The sequence below is a fragment of the Procambarus clarkii genome, chromosome 24 (genome assembly GCF_040958095.1).
Source record: "Procambarus clarkii isolate CNS0578487 chromosome 24, FALCON_Pclarkii_2.0, whole genome shotgun sequence".
NCBI classification, from domain to species: Eukaryota; Metazoa; Arthropoda; class Malacostraca; order Decapoda; family Cambaridae; genus Procambarus; species Procambarus clarkii.
In genome coordinates this window covers 33,891,625-33,913,305 of record NC_091173.1, presented here as the reverse complement: position 1 = coordinate 33,913,305, position 21,681 = coordinate 33,891,625, and the positions used below count along the sequence as shown (strand labels likewise).

Sequence of the window (21,681 nt, the reverse complement as noted above, 5' to 3'; positions counted from 1 at the left end):
TAAGCTCGCTGGACAGGACCTCTGTGACTTGTTTGATGGCTAAGCAGAAAAGGAGAGGAGCAAGGGGGTCACCCTGTTGGACGCATTCTCGCGAGTCAATTTCATGTTCGCCAAAAAGTAGCTTAAGATCCATACTGTAGCATGAATGTACAAAAGGGTAGAGGGAAGGGAAATGACTATGAACCGCACGGAGTACAGCATCCCTCAGCACCAAATTGAAGGCATTTTTTAAATCTAGCTTGATAAGGGCCTTTTCGTCTGTGATGTTGGTGATGAAGGCTCGAGCTGCATGGGCTGCCGTCTCACACCCTTGTGGAATGCCAAACCCGAGCTGTTTTGGCTTCAGCATGTTGGCCGCTGCATCACTAACTGTTCTTGCAGCTGCCTTTGCGACGAGACGCCGGAGAGAATTGCCCACAGCTATTGGCCTGATCCCTCCATCCTTTTTCTTTTGAGCACAGAGAGATGCGCCAAAAAAGATAGGTCTTATGGACGCTGGTATGTTGCCAGCTAGACATGTGTTGGTGAATCTGGTTAGTTCCACCAAGAGGTTCTTTGCAATGTCACCCAGTGCAGGGTTGAGCATTTGCTTGAGGTGGTTGGGTTTTAGTCCTGTGAACCCACCTGCTGATCCTGTAGGGAAAGACATGGCTGCTTTATGGACCACAGATTCAGCCACCCATAGAGGTTCTGCTCCGGTAGCCCCCACTTGTACAATGTCGTCCTCACGCGGAGCCCTGGGTGGGTATTTCTCCCTTAGGGCTTGAGCTGTTGCGGCATCTCTGTCGGCAATTGAGTCCTCACTGGTGATGACTCGTATTGCGCCAATAGCGTTTCCTTCTTCTATTTTCTTGGTGACTGATGTTCTGATTTTTGATGTCTCGGATATGCCACTGTTGCTCTTCCTGCCATGGGTGTTTCTCGCGCGAGTGGGAAGGCGCACCTGGTTGTCCTCCCTGGGAAAATCATTTATAGCTTTGATGACTGAGGCAACTAAGGTTTTGTCTCTCCTTGCAGGGGTGGCTAGACATATGTTGCCAAACATTAGGAGGTTGTGCCATGCTTGGGTCGTTCCAGGAGAGTCGTTGACCTTTCTCAGCAGGGCAGATAATTTGGCTGCTGCATGGGGGCGGGCTGCTTTAGGGATGTGCTGCAAGGTTCTGACCGATGTTGCTTTGATAGCTTCTAATAAATTTTCTGTGGGAATGAAGGTCTGGGAGGTGTTTTGCCTTACGGGCGGTGTGGGTTGTTGATTGGTGTTCTCCCTGGGAGGGCGCTCAGAACCCAAACACCTGGCTCCGTTGTTGTAATGAATGCGCACATTATCGTCCCTCAACCGGATATAGCATACCCTGTCACACGTCTGACATCTACCGTGTCTACCCCTGCTTGATGGCTCATCTTGGCTTGGAGAAGCCTGGCTATCTGTTGAGAGCTGCGACATGGGCGGGAGGGTGGGCGGCGGTTGGAGGCTGGGGGGTTGATCAGCTGGCCGTGGCACTTACTACTCAGATGAGTGGTAATACATATACCACCTCTATACAAAGTGTGGGTATACACCCACTACACAATATGTGGGTATACATTGGGTGGGTGGGTGGCGTAGACACACATGGGAGCCTCCCGGCTTCTATGGGCAGGTGGCAAGGTGGCCTCGTGGGTGGGGAGGCGACGTGGTGGGGTATATATATATATTATATATATATATATATATATATATATATATATAATATATATATATATATATATATATATATATATATATATATATATATATATATATATATATATATATATATACAATGGGGCCTCGACTTACGATGCTAATCCGTTCCCAGAGACGGATTGTAAGTCGAAGTGATTTTTCCCATAAGAAATAAATGGAATTGAATTAATCCATTCCCTACCCTCCAAAATATTAACATACAAATACATTTTATACTGAATACAATGTTTTTTCTAGCTACAATACAGTACCAAAGTTTCTCTTACCTTTATGGAGGGCTCTGGATGGCGTATGGTAGATGGTGATGAGGAGGGAGGAGGAGAATTGTTACTGTTTGGAAGGGGAGTCCCCTTCCATTATCACATAAGGCAGTGATGTTTTCTCTCTCCTGCGTTTTGCCTGAATACCACTAGGACTTGGTTGTGGTTCAGTGCTTGTTTGTCTCACTACAAATTTGTCAAGAGACATGAGTTTTTCCCTTCGTTTTAACATTTGTCTGTAATGATGCATCACAGTGTCATTGAATAGGTTAAGGCAATGACCTACTGCAGCTTGATTTGGGTGAGTCGTTTCAGCAAAGGTTTGCAATTCTTCCCATGCTGCACACATTTTCTTAATTGTTGAGGAAGAGACATTCTGTACTCTTGTTTCTGTTCTATGGTCATCTTTACATGGGTTTTCATATGTTGAGTCTTACCACTGACTTTCCTGGGACTCATAGCGTGATATATAATAATTACTTTAATGTTCAAATTGCAAAAAATCACCACAAAAGCGGAATTTCTTAAAATCACGATCGTCACTAAGCGAGGCAACTGTAGTAAACTGAGGCAGGTCGGCCGCGTGACCGCGGACATGTGCTCGGTCGACCCGAACGTGTACCAACAAATATCGGAAGTCGACAACACCATTGGATGTCTTCGCATTTTTCGATGAAATTTACATCGTAACTCAAAATTATTTTAAGTAGGGGCAATCGTATGTCGAGGTGCCACTGTATATATATATATATATATATATATATATATATATATATATATATATATATATATATATATATATATATATATATATATATATATACACCACCTGCCCTGGTGACTCTCTATTACTCCCTTATCTATCCTTATCTCAACTATGGTATTTGTGCTTGGGGTTCTACTACCCAAAATCACTTACGTCCTCTAATTACCCAACACAAAGCCGCTATTAGAACAATATCCAACTCTGGCCCCAGACATCACTCGGTACCCCTACTCAAATCTCTTAATATGTTAGATATTAAGTCACTGCACATTCTCTCATGTGTATTATACATATATAAAACGCTAAACTATAATGCCAATCCTGATCTTAAAAGCTTCATAGTAGGTTGTAACAGAACCCATGAGCACCACACCAGAAATAAATACAGTTTTGATATGCCTAGAGTACGTCTTAATCAAACTAGAAATGCTCTGCAAATCAAGGGGCCCAGAATGTGGAATGACCTTCCCAACCATGTTAAAGACTGTACCTCTCTCAACCAGTTTAAGATAAAAACTAAACACTACCTAATAAATTCCCTGTAATCTACCTCACTCCTCTATTGTCAACCCATGTCTGTTATTTTCTTCTTTTTTTTTTAATCAACACTGTTTGTCAACCTATTGTATTTGTGCTGCTTTTTCAGTCATGTTTCCCCCTTTTTTTTTATCTTTATTTGTATTTGTTCTCAACATCTTTTATTCTTTATGCTCAATTAGTATTAAGTTCTAGATATTAATGTTTTCTTGCCCGAAATGCATTGCGTAATAGTGGCTTTAGGCATTGTATGTACTAGCTCTATCTATATATCAATCCATTAATGTAACATCACTTGTATGTATATACCTTACCTGAATAAACATCTGAATCTGAATCTGAATCTGAATATATATATATATATATATATATATATATATATATATATATATATATATATATATATATATATTATTAAATATGACCGAAAAAGTAAGATTAATAATTCTAACACGAATTTTCTCAATCTTTCGTACATTACGCTTCACTGTTGGAGGTAAATCAAAAATCACTTCTCCAAAATTCATTTTTATTTCTAGTCTGACGCGACACGGGCGCGTTTCGTAAAACTTATTACATTTTCAAAGACTTCACAAATACACAACTGATTAGAACTTACGTATCTCTGATTTTATATCTACATTTGAGTGAGGTGGGAGGGGTGATGTGGCATTAACACAAGACAGAACAAGAGGGGATATTAACATAGGAATGTGCCTAAATGCCAACAGCGACTGCCCTGACAGGTACAAGAGGAGTGTTGTTAACGCATACGTCGACCGTGCTCTCAGCCACAGCTCAGAATGGAAGCAAGTCGACGAAGAACTCTGTAGGGTAAGGCAAGTCCTAGTCAATAACGGCTTCTCCAATGGTTTCATCGAAGACATCATAAGAAGGAAAGTGAAAAGCCATGCAACCTCTGAAGAGACAACTAACACAACACCTATACCCCCTATTAGACTATTTTACAGGAACTTCTTTTCCACAGCTCATAAAACGGAGGAAAGGGTCCTGAAAGATATTGTTAATAGAAACGTTATCCCTACAGACAAAAATCAGAGGATACAACTGACGATTTACTATAAAACCAGAAAAACGGCCAGCCTACTCATGAGAAACTCTCCAGACACAAAACAGAATGCTTTAAAAGAGACTAACGTCGTCTATGCCTTCAAATGCCCACTTGGGGACTGTAAGCTCCAAAAAACCCAGTATATCGGCAAGACAACAATTAATAACATCTCTTTCTAGGCGTTTAACGATGCATAAGCAACAGGGCTCCATTAAGGAACATATAATCTCTTCCCATAACCAAACCATCGCCAGAGAAATCCTAGTAAACAACACAGAAATCATCGATAGATACAGCGATAGCAGGCGGCTTGACGTTTGCGAGGCACTACACATCAAGAAGTCAACACCAGCAATCAACAGCCAATTATTGCACAACTATATTCTACCCACCTCAAGACTCCGCTCCAATATAGAAGCATCAAGAAATATGGACCAATAGGCTTTCTACAAACACTTCTATTCAATACCCATTGTTTCTGTTCTGTCTTGTGTTGATACTTTTAATACCCTATTAATATCCCCTCTTGTTCTGTCTTGTGTTAATGCCACATCACCCCTCCCACCTCACTCAAATGTAGATATAAAATCAGAGATACATAAGTTCTAATCAGTTGTGTATTTGTGAAGTCTTTGAAAATGTAATAAGTTTTACGAAACGCGCCCGTGTCGCGTCAGACTAGAAATAAAAATGAATTTTGGAGAAGTGATTTTTGATTTACCTCCAACAGTGAAGCGTAATGTACGAAAGATTGAGAAAATTCGTGTTAGAATTATTAATCTTACTTTTTCGGTCATATTTAATAATATATGTCTACAGGAAAGACTGCTACCAAAATATACTAATATAAATATATATATATATATATATATATATATATATATATATATATATATATATATATACAAATATATATGTATATATATATATATATATATATATATATATATATATATATATATATATATATATATATATATATATATATATATATATATATAAATATATATATGAATGAAAACTCACACCCCAGAAGTGACTCGAACCCATACTCCCAGGAGCAATGCAACTGGTAACTACAGGGCGCCTTAATCCACTTGACCATCACGGCCGTCAAAAGGAAGTGATAGCCGAGGCTATTTGAGCCACTTCCCCGACGGCAACTCGGATGGTAATCTTGGGCATAGCATTTCACCAAATCACCTCATTCTTTGGGCCACACGGGAGGAACACAAATGCGAACAAGCCTGAATGGTCCCCAGGACTATATGCGAATGAAAACTCACACCCCAGAAGTGACTCGAACCCATACTCCCAGGAGCAACGCAACTGGTAACTACAGGGCGCCTTAATCCACTTGACCATCACGGCCGTCAAAAGGAAGTGATAGCCGAGGCTATTTGAGCCACTTCCTCGACGGCAACTCGGATGGTAATCTTGGGCATAGCATTTCACCAAATCACCTCATTCTTTGGGCCACACGGGAGGAACACAAATGCGAACAAGCCTGAATGGTCCCCAGGACTATATGCGAATGAAAACTCACACCCCAGAAGTGACTCGAACCCATACTCCCAGGAGCAACGCAACTGGTAACTACAGGGCGCCTTAATCCACTTGACCATCACGGCCGTCAAAAGGAAGTGATAGCCGAGGCTATTTGAGCCACTTCCTCGACGGCAACTCGGATGGTAATCTTGGGCATAGCATTTCACCAAATCACTTCATTCTTTGGGGCACACGTGATAGCCTCGGCTATCACTTCCTTTTGACGGTTGTGATGGTCAAGTGGATTAAGGCGCCCTGTAGTTACCAGTTGCGTTGCTCCTGGGAGTATGGGTTCGAGTCACTTCTGGGGTGTGAGTTTTCATTCGCATATAGTCCTGGGGACCATTCAGGCTTGTTCGCATTTGTGTTCCTCACGTGTGCCCCAAAGAATGAGGTGATTTGGTGAAATGCTATGCCCAAGATTACCATCCGAGTTGCCGTCGGGGAAGTGGCTCAAATAGCCTCGGCTATCACTTCCTTTTTATGGCCGTGATGGTCAAGTGGATTAAGGCGCCCTGTAGTTACCAGTTGCGTTGCTCCAGGGAGTATGGGTTCGAGTCACTTCTGGGGTGTGAGTTTTCATTCACATATAGTCCTGGGGACCATTCAGGCTTGTTCGCATTTGTGTTCCTCACGTGTGTCCCAAAGAATGAGGTGATTTGGTGAAATGCTATGCCCAAGATTACCATCCGAGTTGCCGTTGGGGAAGTGGCTTAAATAGCCTTGGCTATCACTTCCTTTTGACGGCCGTGATGGTCAAGTGGATTAAGGCGCCCTGTAGTTACCAGTTGCGTTGCTCCTGGGAGTATGGGTTCGAGTCACTTCTGGGGAGTGAGTTTTCATTCGCATATAGTCCTGGGGACCATTCAGGCTTGTTCGCATATATATATATATATTTACATACATTTAATATATGTAAATATATATAATATATTAAATGGGTTACCCAGGTATGCCCCCCCCCCTCCTCTCTCTCTCTCTCTCTCTCTCTCTCTCTCTCTCTCTATATATATATATATATATATATATATATATATATATATATATATATATATACTGTATATATGTATGTATATATATATATATATATATATATATGTATACTGTATATATGTATATATATATATATATATATATATATATATATATATATATATATATATATATATATATATATATATATGACATTTTCAAATAAAGTTAGAGAAATATACACACACACCAAAAGAATAGGGGTGGTAGAAGAAGATAATATCAAAGTGTTCAGTGAGGATCCACAAGGTCTTCTCTGAGTACTCTTTATTTTCTTCTCCGAGGCTATGGGTCCCTACACTTGCACCAGAGGTGGTACCCCATCTATTATAAAATATATATATATATATATATATATATATATATATATATATATATATATATATATATATATACATATATATATATATATATATATATATATATATATATAACTGAAAACTCACACCCCAGAAGTGACTCGAACCCATACTCCCAGACGCAACGCAACTGGTATGTACAAGACGCCTTAATCCACTTGACCATCACGACCGGACAAAATGAGGTGATAGCCGAGGCTATTTGAACCACCCCACCGCCGGCACTCGGATAGTAATCTTGGGCATAGCATTTTACCAAATCACCTCATTCTTTGGGGCACACGTGAGGAACACAAATGCGTCGGCTATCACCTCATTTTGTCCGGTCGTGATGGTCAAGTGGATTAAGGCGTCTTGTACATACCAGTTGCGTTGCTTCTGGGAGTATGGGTTCGAGTCACTTCTGGGGGTGTGAGTTTTCAGTTGCATATTGTCCTGGGGACCATTCAGGCTTGTCCGCATATATATATATATGTATATATATATATATATATATATATATATATATATATATATATATATATATATATATATGCATATATATATATATATATATATATATATATATATATATATATATACATATATATATATATATATATATATATGTATATATATATATATATATATATATATATATATATATATATATATATATATAGAGAGAGAGAGAGAGAGAGAGAGAGAGAGAGAGGAGGGGGGGGGGGCATACCTGGGTAACCCATTTAATATATTATATATATTTACATATATTAAATGTATGTAAATATATATATATATATATATGCGAACAAGCCTGAATGGTCCCCAGGACTATATGCGAATGAAAACTCACTCCCCAGAAGTGACTCGAACCCATATTTTCTTCTTCTACCACCCCTATTCTTTTGGTATGTGTGTATATTTCTCTAACTTTATTTGAAAATGTCATATATATATATATATATATATATATATATATATATATATATATATATATATATATAGAGAGAGAGAGAGAGAGAGAGAGAGGGGGGGGGCATACCTGGGTAACCCATTTAATATATTATATATATTTACATTAATTAGTTATAATAGGAACATACAGTGGAACCCCGGGTTGCGAGTGTCCCTGTTTACAAGTTTTTCAGGTTATGAGCCCGATTTGGTCGGAAAATTTGCATCGGGATACAAGCATTGCATCGGGTTACGAGTTTGTTGATATGCATACGGGCCGACCTAGCGCGTGGTGGCATGGCGATCACACCTCAGTTTACCAGTGCCTCGTGCCCAGTGACTATATGTTATAATGGAAGGGGACTTCCCTTCCAAACAGTAACACCTCTCCTCCTCCTTCCTCCTCACCATCTTCCATATGCCAATAGCAGTCATCAGCAAGGGTAAGTAATAACTTGAACATAGTTTTGTAGTGTAGATTTGGATGAATTAGGTATAAAATTTAGTTTGAAGTGAAGTTTTTGGGTAGTCAGGAACAGATTAATTCATTTCCCATTATTTCTTATGGGGAAATTAGCTTCGCTTTACGAGCTGTCTCCAGGAACGGATTAAACTCTTAAACCGAGGTATCCCTGTACATTATATGCCGCAATGGAGCAATACATTTGGTTAAATTTTGAAAGAAAATATTTTGCTAAAAAAATTTAAAACTATGTATTATTCATGCATTTTAAAAAAATTTCACTAATATTTCACATAGAATCTTATTATATATTTTTGTATTATTGCTACAAACAGGACAGATGGGCAATGAAACACAGTATTATTCAAAATATTTATTCTTATTACAGGGTGCTAATTGATGAGTGAGGACACTGTGAGCCAAGTGTCATGTTGTAGGCAAAGTCCTGTGTTTATTGCAAGGCAATGCTTGTGAAGATCATGGACAAAAGATTTTTCTCCTAGAGGTGTACAGACTCTAATTCCTATCACTCTGCATAAGCCACTTTATATGGCAGTGGCTAGGATCTGTGGGGAGGTATTATTGTTGTGTTGTTTCCTGATCAGCTGCCTTTGGGCCCTATGCTGTTCAGTCATCAGCTAATTGCGAGCCTTTATGTGCCAATTTGCAAACCTACAAACCCTGTTAGAATATGATGGTACACCTTCTTTGTAATATATTCAGTAATTTCTATGCCTGTTAATATATACTGTGCCTGTTAATTTACTACCTATTAGTTAATTCACAAACAAGAAAAGTGCATTCAAATAACAATGCAATAAGATTTATCCAGACTGGTGTACATGGAGATGCCATGTTTTGGTGTTAAAATAGTAAGTGGGCAATTATTAACCACTGTGCTGCACCAAACGAGAAAACTTGGTCGGTTGGAAACTGGGCCAACCAAGAAAAAACCTTTTGAAAATTTGGTACCCATTCAAAATGTGCGCGCGGTAGGTTGTGTACGAAATGGACTCCTAGGATCTCCAGTGAGAGGCAGCCATCTTGGAAAAAATTCCCAGAATGCCCTTCGACTGCTGGCTGGATTAGTACTGAGTGAGCAACTATGGGTGGCGTACGCACCTCTGGCTCCCAAACACCTGTTTGACGTGGTGTTGAAAGACCATGCTCTGTCGGTGAAATTCAGACCTTATTGTTTAAAGGACATAAGGGTCATGATATTGGTGAAGCTAGGCGCAATAAGGACCTAACACAAAGGTAGGATGGAAGAGATACAGCACCTATGAGGACGATACAGCGAGCGTATCCAGTTGTAGCTCTGAGCGCCACCCTTGCCCACCAATGCCATCTCCAATTTATATAGATGATACATAGATGAATCGTTTTCTGCGTTCAGTGATGATGCATCTGATACAAGTAGCATAGATGAACAGTGTTAGCGACTTCAATGGTGGTGTTTTTCATTGATATTGTCAAGAATAGCTGAATCTCTTCAAGAATGTCTATATCTCTTCCAGATTGACTGACACTCTTCGAGGATAACTGAATCTCTTCCAGTGTGGGACCTTAGAAAGTGATCTTTCAAGACTACCATACAAATTGATCTTTTCCTATAATCTTTTCAAGACTACCTTATGCTTTACATACCACCTACAAGTACTAAAGCCAAGGATGTACGTGAGTGCGTTATTTGCAAGCACACAGAACGAAGAACCAGGAAGTGAATATCTACCTGTACCTGGTGCAACGTGAGCGAAGTCGTGCTATGTACCATGGACTACTTTGTTGATTATTACTCACTTCTGAAGTACTGAATGTGTAATACAGTGTGTTACTGTGTAAATTGTGTGTGAAACTGTACATATTGTAATTTTAGTAAATTTTTAGCAAGTAATATTGCGACAACAAACATTTATTGTGGACACATTACTGACATACGTATCACAGTTCCATGGAATATTATGAACTTTCTACTATATACATATTGTAAAGGACACAAATATGCATCATATACGATAAAAAAAACAAATAAAACCGCATTGGAAATAAATAGAACAAATAATTTTAAATATGTTTGTGACAACTCCTGGTGCTTGAATGGTCTGTGGGATCCGTGTCTGGGAGCTTTATACACGGGCGACCAGCTCCTGATGACGTCACAGCGCACCTTGTCCACGTCCCCACAGTCAAAGTAAGTGGAATTTGGTATTTATTTTTCCATGGACATGATCAGGGAAAGGAATTTATCATTTTACAAACAAAATTTTTTTTTGCAACAATTGATTTCCTGCACACAGGGGGAATATCACAATAAACTCAACTCGGTGCATCACAGTGGTTAATACTGTAGACAACCTGGCACATTTAAAGTACTTTATTCACATTAAACCAAATCAACTGATGTCAGACACATGCATTAAGGTGTTTTTATCAGGTGTATTGGCCCTGGCCACCCTGACTCATAACTATTAATATTTTTTACTTTCAAGTCTGTAAATCCTTACCATAATGTATATAAATGTTTAGCATTGTAATCATTAAATTACATGCACCAACGCTAACTGAATGAGAACCAAAATTAGATTGTGCATCTGATGCTATACAGAGATCTTTCCGAGAAGGCAATACACTTATAAAATTAGCATCTTGGCAAAACTCAAGAACCTGCATAGAATGAGCAGCTTTAGGTGTTAAATATTCTGGACTAAGGGATATGGTAATTTGCAATTTTCCATATTATTTGACTCTAGTTCACTTTCTTGAGTGCGAGGTACTACACTAATTCCTGCTGAGAAATTTCTTGAGCTAAGTATATTGCAGTAAATTCTTCTGTAGAAACTGTTTCTGATTTTTTCCATTGGCTCTGAGATTGTTGTAGCTGTGATGCAGAATTTTGAAGACACATATGTCCTCTTTTTTTGTGAAGTGGTCGTCCTCCTCTATTACCGAGTATATTACTGACGTATGGGATAAGATCAGATGGCATAGGAATTCCAGAATGTTCAACCTTCGGCAGTTTTGTGAAGCCATGAATGACATGATGAGCTCTCACCTGAAAGAAAAACAATAGTAACTTTATTCCTGTGAAACAAATTGGTATATATTTTCCCAGCTTAGGTGCCAAGACAAGAGTAACTTTATTCCTGTGAAACAAATTGGTATATATTTTCCTAGCTTATGGGCCAAGACAGCATATCTTAATTATTTCACTGTCATAAATAAGTTTTATATGTAATATTAAATGAAAATACTTCTTAGTACAACATATTTTAATCCCTAAGCTGTTCTGGGCAATTTGACTTTCAACACCCACAGAAGCAAAATAGAAAAAAAAAACAGAGTGGAATGTAATGTGATTTGCACATGTGATTTTGCAGCTTCTATATCTGCCATTGACTGGGACAGGCACCCAGAAAGGTAAGGGCCACAAAACAAACCCCTATTCTGGTTAAAAACAACAAAAATAGACAAACGAGTAGACAGAACTCCCCAATTGAAAACGAGCAAACAAGCATGATGTTACAGGAGTTTCGGCGCATGTCTGCGCAGCTCCCCCCTCCCCGTGAGGGGGAAGGGGGAGCCCCAGATCCCCACGCTGGCAATCCACACCATCAGATCCGAGGATGGATATCAAAATAAGCGAAAAAAAACGCCGACCGGAAGAAGGGAGGGTTGCTGGGGAGCCTCTGGGACTCACCCATAAAATGCCGTTTCATTACATTCAACGCTGGTTTTCTGGGGAGGGGAAGGGGAGCCCCTACAGCTCCCTGGAGCCACTTCACCAAAGACAAAATAAAGAAGGGGATGTACCCGAGAGGCGGTCAGTGCTCCACACCTCAACTTGAAGTCGAGACCCAAGCTATACAGGCCCGACTAGGCCCAGGAACGGCAGCAAGGTAGCGTGCAGCCAGGACCTTGTTTGACCGCCAAAACCCCCCTGCTTATATGTCAAACCCAGGACGTGTAACCAATGACGGCAGAAAGAGCAGCAAACTTACGAATGACAAGGGCACGAGGAGAAACCACAGGCCGGCTAGACATAAGAACCCTGCAGATGACCTAAACCAATCATGAGAAGAGGTGGAGCTGGGGGAAAAAACCCTGGAACCAGACACCGAGCAATTAAGCAGCGACGGAAACCAAGGTCGAGCCGGTCGGCCGAGCGGACAGCACGCTGGACTTGTGATCCTGTGGTCCCGGGTTCAATCCCGGGCGCCGGCGAGAAACAATGGGCAGAGTTTCGTTCACCCTATGCCCCTGTTACCTAGCAGTAAAATAGGTACCTGGGTGTTAGTCAGCTGTCACAGGCTGCTTCCTGGGGGTGGAGGCCTTGTCGAGGACCGGGCCGCGGGGACACTAAAGCCCCGAAATCATTTATTTTTATTTTTATTTTTATTTTTATATATACAAGAAGGTACATTGGGTTTATGAGAATACATTGGATAGTACAGTATTTACATTCTTGTAAAGCCACTAGTATGCACAGCGTTTCGGGCAGGTCCTTAATCTAGCAGATAATTTTAAGTAGGTAATTTCAATCAGAATTGATAAATGATAAAGATACATTACAAGAGAAAAATGAGATGAGAGAGATAAGTAGGTATATTAAAGCATATTGTTATATTAAAGCTCTGATTGATTACATTGACAGCTTGATTAGTAATTTAAACAAGGTTAATAGACACCATACAGCAGATTGACAGCACATATAAGACAGCAATGATCACAATGGTACAGATGTTCAGATTGGGTACATAAAGATTGGGAGACTGGGTAGCAAAAGATACAGATAAACAAGATTTATAAACACCATACAACAGATTGGCAGCACATATAAGAAGACAGCAATGATCACACTGGTAAAGATGTTCAAATTGGGAACATAAAAGGTTGGGAGATTGGGTAGCAATTGATACAGTGCAATTTTAAGGCAAAAAGTGAAAAACTATGAAGATGAAATTAGGTACTTTTTAGTATTGATTTTGAATGATGTAAAAGTTGGACAGCTTTTCAATTCAGTAGGGAGTGAGTTCCATAAACTGGGTCCCTTTATTTGCATAGAGTGTTTACACAGATTAAGTTTAACTCTGGGGATATCAAAGAGATATTTATTTCTGGTGTGGTGATAATGGGTCCTATTACATCTGTCCAAGAAGATCATCTCAAGATAACCTCAAGAAGGCTGGCAAAGAACCAGAAGGAACGTCCGCCAGGGAACCAGGAACCCAAACCTGGCAAGCCAAGCAAAAAGCAACCCGGGCAGGCAGATACACCCAGTCCGGGAGGAAACCCCTCCCCCCCCCCCCGCCTGGGACTCTGAAGGGGCCAACAAGGCCAAGAACAGATGAGAATGAGAAGAAGTCGCTTGTCGAAAGAGCCGACCCGTAGACTCTGCAAACAGCAAGGACAAATTTGGCGATGAAAACCAAAGAGCCAGGGGCCCAGGCAGAGGCCAAAGAAGAAGCGAGCACTACGAGCCAACACGCGAAACGCGAAGCGAAGAACAGCTACACCACAACCTGCAGGAGCAGTGCAAACAGCACCAGCAGGGCAGAATGACGCACGCGAAGCAGAGTACCAGAGAAGGGTAATTACCCTGGACGTGTACCTGCACTACACGCCCCGGGTAGACTAACATCAGAACTTCCCTCAGGAACCTGTGTAAGGAATCATTCAGAACTTCGTATACCACATATGTAAGATCAATCCTGGAGTATGCAGCCCCAGCATTGAGCCCGTACCTCGTCAAGCACAAGGCGAAGCTTGAAAAGTACCGAGGTAAGCCACTAGGCTATTCCCAGAACTTTGAGGCATGAGTCACAAGAACAGGCTGCGTGATATGCACCTCACGTTTTCAGCAGAATGCATTAGGAAGTGATGTGGTGGAGGTGGACTCCATACATACGTTCAAATGTACATATGATAGAGCCAAATAGGCCCAGGAATCTGTATACCAATTGATTGACAGTTGAGAGGCGGGACCAAAGAGCCAGAGCTCAACCCCTGCAAGCACAACTAGGTGAGGACACTAAGGCAAAATGTACTGTCCTGCAAAGGAACACAAGGAAAAGGCCGTAGCCAGGGGTGTAAGCCTAGCTCACCCTGTCCCAACAAAAAAGGGGCAGGAGCAGGTGAATGAGTGACTACAGCCACCAGCAAACATTGTAACACAGAAGCTGGTGGGGGACATACAAGAAGATAAAAGAACCCAAGTTCTACAACTGAACAGTGGGGCTGTCCACGTACAGGGAACTGAACATGTACACAGTCCAACTTAGCACCACCAATAGTACAGCCAATAAGCATATACAAAGAGACACGACAATGTGTAGTATAGAGGTAGGAAACAAAATGAAAACGGAAAGTACACGAGCAAATAAATATATAGACACTCCAATGTATACAGAGTGCAGCCAAGCACTGAACGATGACCAAGGAAGGAGTGACCAGAAGCAAGGACTGAGTCAAGGAATGAGTGTCCAGAGAACCATGACGGAGGCAAGGAACGAGTGCCCAGCAAGGAATGAGCATCAAGAAAACAGTCAAGGAAGGAGTGTCCAAATGATGTTCCATGGAACCCTTTCCCACAATCAGGCATTAACCTGGGGCAGAGGAGCATGTAGAGAAACACATAGGAAGGCCACGTTAAGATGCATGCAAAATGGTCAATCAACTTGCTACAGACAACACTCATCCAAAAACTGAGAATCAGCGCCTGGCTGACAGTGTCACTAGACTGTATACTCTCCCCTGTAAAGCGTAGACACTATCGAGTCACAACAGCAGAGCCAAGTAACATTCCGGGAACAACACTAGAGGATCATGTCCAGAGATGCTTGAACCGGAGAAGATGAGGTATAGAATAAAGGTGGAGGCGGAGCCACTCCGAGCCACCCCACACTCGTAAAGCAGAGAAAGAACTAAATGGCCTCCCCATATATAAAATCCAGAATGTCCCCAGTATCCAAGGGGCCATGACTGGAAAGAAGACGAGCGAGAGTGGCGTAGAACCCGCGAAAAAGGACGCGGAAAGCCAACACATGTTTACACCGCACAGTAACCAAAACAAACACCCACGGTGCATGCATCTGAGGACCGAGCTGGAACACCCAACCTGCGAGGAGGGTGCCTACAAGGTGTACTAAAAAATATTAATAATGTTGAGACACATGTAAGAAGACGTAATGAGAAAAGAATGAGATAATATCGAAAAACGATATGCAGGATGGAAGAAGACCAACGAACCCAAGAAAGTACTGGAGGTAAGCCTCAAAGGCAGATGACAGACGTTCCAACAATATTGGAAGAAATGAAGATCTTCCTGAACCTTCGAAACCCTTGAGAAGCAAGTGCTAAAACGCAGAGGCTCACAGGAGCCCAATAGCATTCACGACCAACGGCCATGCAGGATCCCAAGACGAAGATAATAAGTTGACATGACATAGTAGAATACATGTCCTAGAAAAGAAGGGTGAGATAGTGGTAAAATCACCCACAGGAAGGATAGAACCGACGGACCCAAGGGACACAGAACCGAACCGGGGGAACGAGCCGTCGCCTAACTCATACGCAGAGGGGGAAAAGGAAAACCCCACTCCTTGTAACCGAAAGCCCTGCCTAGAGGGTTGGTCCAACCCAGGACCCAGGCCTGACTCAAACCCAGGCAGGGTCCAACGGGGCCCAAGGCCCCAAAGCCAGCCCCTCCCCAACCCCGGGAACCTCCAAGTCAGGCCCCGAGGCGAGTCGTTCTCCCAAGCCCCGGCCATACAAGAAAAAGTGGGGGCGGCCGAAAAAGCAGGAAGAGAATGGGCCCGCTGGTCAGACCCTGGAGCTACGGCTGGGGGAACGAACTTGAATGCCTCCGCAGCCACCCCAAAAGGAGCAACCCCCAAAACTGCTCGAGTCTCAAACCTCTAAACCCTGCCCCGACCCCGAAACCCTCAGACGCATAGGAGCAGGAAGTAGGGGGGGGGGGGAGGCTGAATGGACCACAGCAGGGGAAGAACGAGGGGGCGGGGATGGAACCAAGGCTGAAGTAACCAAAACCCCCAAGTCCGGGTCCGTATAAACAAAACAAAGCAGCATTACGGCATCCGGGGAAGCAACCAAACGAACGCGGTGCAACAACCTAAACCTACCCTACAATGTGCGAGCCGCCTGCACACAAATAATAGGTTGGGTGAACTGAGTCACAAACAAGCAACATGCTCACAGGACTCCGTGTCGAATGTGTCACTGTTATGGGGCGCTAATGGTTTCTCTGTGAGGGCCAATAGCTAAGGTCAAGGAGTTCCTAAAATAGTGAGAGTTAGATAAGGCCCGACCCCCAGGGAAGACAATTCCCAGCTAGGACCCCTCCTGTTTCTTTTATACATCAATGATCTGCCTAATGTCTCTAACATGCTTAAACCTATATTGTTTGCTGATGATACTACTCTCATCTACTCTGACCCCAACCCACTCATATTTAATAATGTTGTAAACAATGAATTTAAAAAAGTCCACTTGTGGATGTCAACCAACAAACTTACACTAAACATTGAAAAGACCAACTACATTTTATTTAGAAGCAAATCAACAATGTAATTCAGCTTCAGATAGATAATGTAAACATTAGCATTAAAAATGATGTCAAGTTCCTTGGCCTATACTTAGACAAGAGACTCAACTTCCGCACCCACATACAACACATAACTAAAAAACCAGCGTTGAATGTAATGAAACGCCATTTTCTGGGTGAGACCCGGAGGCTCCCCGGAGCTTACTAGGCTGATATGCTAATGGCAGACTTTGGCATCAGTCATATGTATGGAGCTCTGTGGGCCTACTGGGGACCACGAGCCAGAACCTGGCCCCCTCAGAGAGGCATGGGGAGCAATGGTCTATAGAAACCGCCGTGTGGTTGGAAGCATTCTATGTCTGCCATCGACCGGGTCAGGCACCCAGAAAGGTAATCATCCCAAAACAAACCCCTATTCTGGAGAAATTATTGCTACCGAAAGCTGAACAAGTGGATAGAACTCCCCTAAAAGAAACGAGCAAACGATCACGACGTCACATGTCGCCGCTGTCTGCGCAGCTCCCCTCTCCCCGGGAGGGGAAAGGGGGAGCCCCAGACCCCTCATGCCGGCTATCCACCAGTCAGTTCTGAGACTGGATGTCAAAACACACGAAAAAAACGCCGACCGGGGGTAGGAAGGGATGCCGGGGAGCCTCCAAGGTCTCACCTAGAAAATGCTGTTTCATTACATTCAACGCTGGTTTTCTGAGGGTAGCCTCTTCGGCTGCCAGGAGCTAATTACCAACAGAGGAAGAACGTAGGGACTTACTCGGCAGGCGGTCGTTGCTCACTCCACAACTCCAAGTCGAGACAACTGGCTGCAACCGCCGACCCAAAACGATACAGGCCTGACTAGGCCTAGGGACATGCACGAGTTAACGAGCAGCCAGGACCCTGTTCGACCACCAAAAGCCCCGTGCCTGAATGTCAGTCCAGGACATGGTGCCAAAGACTGCAGCAAGCACAGTGAATGTATGAACGTCATGGGCATGAGAATTGACCGCAGGCTGGCTAGCCTTAAGAACTCTGTGGACGACCTGGGAGACTCGCACTTGCGAACAGGGAAGAAATGGAAACCGGATCAACCCAAAGCGCGTCCCCAGACACAGAGGCCGAGGCACACAAGTAATGGCTAAGAGCTGCCACCGAACACAAAACATGATGCACCCCCGGCCCAATCAACCAAACATCCACAACCCAGGGATCCCTACGGAAAGCAACAGTCTCAATCTTCGCCAGAAAAGGAGATGGCTGCAGATGAACAAAACCATCACGAAGACCGAAAAAGCAGAACCCCCTGCGCCGGAGGAGAGCATAAAGCTCCCCAACCCGACCCCCAGAGGCCAATGCCAACAGAAAGGGAGCCTTGAAGAACAATCCTGAACCTAAGGGGCCACAACAAACTGAGGAGAAGAAAGAAAAGAGCACTCTGTTCAATGACCAGGACGGCCCATTCAGCGCAAGAGCAGGCCTGAGGTGAAACAATGCATGAGACAGCTTGCGAAACAGAGCAGAAGTAACATCAAAACCGAAAGCAAGCCAAAGCAGCTCCACCAGCACCGCACGATATGAGGCAACAGTATGGGGCAAGATGACGGCCCCAAACCAACACAAGAAAAGGACAAGGCCACACCAACAAACGCAGCTACTGAAGAACGGCCAGAAGGAAAAGGAAGGACCACCAAAAACCCCACACTGCCGCAAAGAAGAAGCACGCAGGTGGGACACCATCAACAAAGCCACCCGACCACCAACAGAAGGTGAGAGACTCGAGGCAGAACCGCATCGGCCCCGCCATGGGCCAATCGAGCCTAGGAAGAGGAGGAGCCGCGGGAAAATCTCGGGTGCGACCACGGAGCCAGCAAAGTCGGAAACCCAAGCCGGCAAAGGAGGAGATGGAACATACGCTGTACAGAAAACATCCCAAATCCCGCGAGCCCGCCAGGAGATCGGAGACGACATTCTAGAAAAGGGAAACTGAGAGAACGTGAAAATGCCAACAGGCTGGGTAAGCCAGGGAACCAAGAACCGAAACCTGGCAATAGAAGAGCCAAAAGGCACAAACAAAACACACAACCATGTGAAGGATAAAAGGAGAAAATGGAAAAACACAAGAAAAGACCAGAAGAAAAACCCCAGAACCAACCGCCATGGACAAGAGCATAGAAGGAAGATGAGGAATGAAGATGGCAAGGAGCAAAACGGAAATGAATGGGCCACGACCAACAACACACGAAGCAGCTGGTCATGTCCCAACAAGCCATGCCAACAACACAGGCATGTGACACATCCCAACACAAGACTAAAAGGAAAAAAGGTGCAAAGGTATGCCACCAGACCAGTACCCGAACCAAGGAGTATGAGCTACGAGGATATGATCACCACATCGAAGATTCCCAAAGGAAGCGATAAGGTAGAGAAAGACCAATTATGGGACCCCAGGGGCACATGCACCAGGGGATACTTGTGGAATGAGAGCCCAAACGAGCCAAAGAGACATGGGAAAGAAGTATTGCAGTGTCAGAGTAGTAGACAAGCAGAACACATGAGGAAGCAATATGGTGGAGAATGACACCACACAAAGCTTCAAACGCAGATATGATATAGCCCAGTAGGCCCAGGAACCTGCACATAAGTGAATGACAGGTGAGCAGCGAGACCAAAAAGCCAGAGCCCAACTCCCGCAGCACAAATATGGAAGTACAACTAGGTAAGTACCGTACACAGAATCCAATGTATGTGGAAGGTCTAAGCCAGGCACTGCAAGACGTGCAAGGAAAGAGTGACCCAGATAAGACCATGAAAAATGGGGCCATGACCCCCCTCTCTTGCAACCATTAACCCAGATGAACAAGTAAGGCCCCAGGAAGAAGTACAGAAGGGCCAAACAAAAATCCACAACTAATCCCCAACACATCCACAGCATGAAAACTGCAGCAAAATGTCACATCAGAACATCCAGACAGGAACACTTACCCCATAACATATACCCCCACCATTGTACCTCGTAACCTGGTGGAGGTAGAGCCCCTATCTGGACTCAAGCATGGGCTGGGCATGCATAAGAGTGGGACTGGATTGGTATAAATAGGAGTTGCTTCGTATGGCCCAAGAGGCTTGCTGCAGTCACCTGTGTTCTGATGTTCGTATCCAAAATCACCAACCAGCGCCTGGACGAAAGAGAAGCCAGACCACATAAACTCACCCGCAGAACGTAGGCATGAACGTGTCATGATACAATGTAGCCGAGAATATTCCTGGAGCACCGCCAGTGGAAGAAGGCAAAGCCTCACATACAGGAGAAGAATAGGGTAGAGGCGAAAGAGGAGCCCCACACCCATATGCAGGGAAAACCCCGCATCCTCCCCATAGCAGCAATCCAGAAAACACCCCCAGGTGCTATGGGGCATGGACTGGAGAATGGAGAAGAGCGAGAGGCGAAGCACCCAAGAGAAAACAGGGACGCAAAACCCCAGCACACGTGCACACCGCCCGTATCAAAACAAACAACCATGGCGCATGCGCAGCAGGGATGCCAGATGTGGGTTGCCAGCAGACGCAAGCTGAAGAAACCGTGAATGTGACTAGAAAACTAGACAAAATAGTATTGTTAACGACCGAATCCCATATGAGAGTACACAGGGCAGCCGCCAACCATAGTCGAAAAGAGCAGGAAGGAGTGAAAAGAAACATAGCACAGCTTCCCATTTGGGCTACAAAGAGCCCAACCGGGCTACAAGGAGCCCAATCTGGCAACTCTGTGCAGCGCAGGACAGTGTACGGAAAGAAGAGAAACACGAAAGAACGAAACAGGACCGAAAACCGAGAAACTTGGAGAAGGACCAACAAGTCCCAGAAAGAGCCGAAAGATGACAGACTATCCAAGAACACGGGAAGAAGCAAAACCTTCCCAATCCTTTTAGAACAAAGAAGCAAGTGTGAAGCACAAAAGCACAGAAGGCAAAGTCGCACTAGAGACCAAAAGTGATGCAGATCCCCGAGAATAAAGGAACATGACTGAAAACCCGTCCCAAGAAGAAGGGTGGAGAAACGTACCCACCGACAGGACGGACCCAACGGATCCAGATCCAAGGGACAAGGAACCGATCCCAGGGATGGGCCGACTCCCAAAAACATGTACAGAGAGAGGGGGGAGGGGACCCCCACTCCTCGTAATAACAAGCCCCACCCAGAGAGAGTGGGAGGGCCAAGTACCAAATCTACACAGTAAAATAACAACGTACTGGAGTGAACGATATGGAAGAAACTGCATAATAGAACCAGTGAAGAGCAGAGGTGCCATAGGCACAATCAGAGAACACTGTACAAACATCAGAGGTCCGCAGTTGTTCAACGTCCTCCCAGCAAGCAAGAAATATTGCCGGAACAACCGTGGACATCTTCAAGAGGAAACCAGATTTA

At 43.5% G+C, this 21,681-nt stretch overlaps 1 protein-coding gene across 1 annotated transcript in view; it reads right to left on the bottom strand.

Moving 5' to 3' along the window:
* Window positions 1-9,059: 9,059 nt before the first annotated feature.
* The window catches only part of LOC123761864 (uncharacterized), a 416,218-nt gene continuing 403,596 nt past the window's right edge, over window positions 9,060-21,681 (bottom strand). Inside the window, 3 exon segments of the mRNA XM_069330791.1 lie at window positions 9,060-11,413; window positions 11,416-11,494; window positions 11,497-11,751. Coding sequence (XP_069186892.1) covers window positions 11,184-11,413; window positions 11,416-11,494; window positions 11,497-11,751 — 564 coding nt within the window. The 3' untranslated portion in view covers window positions 9,060-11,183.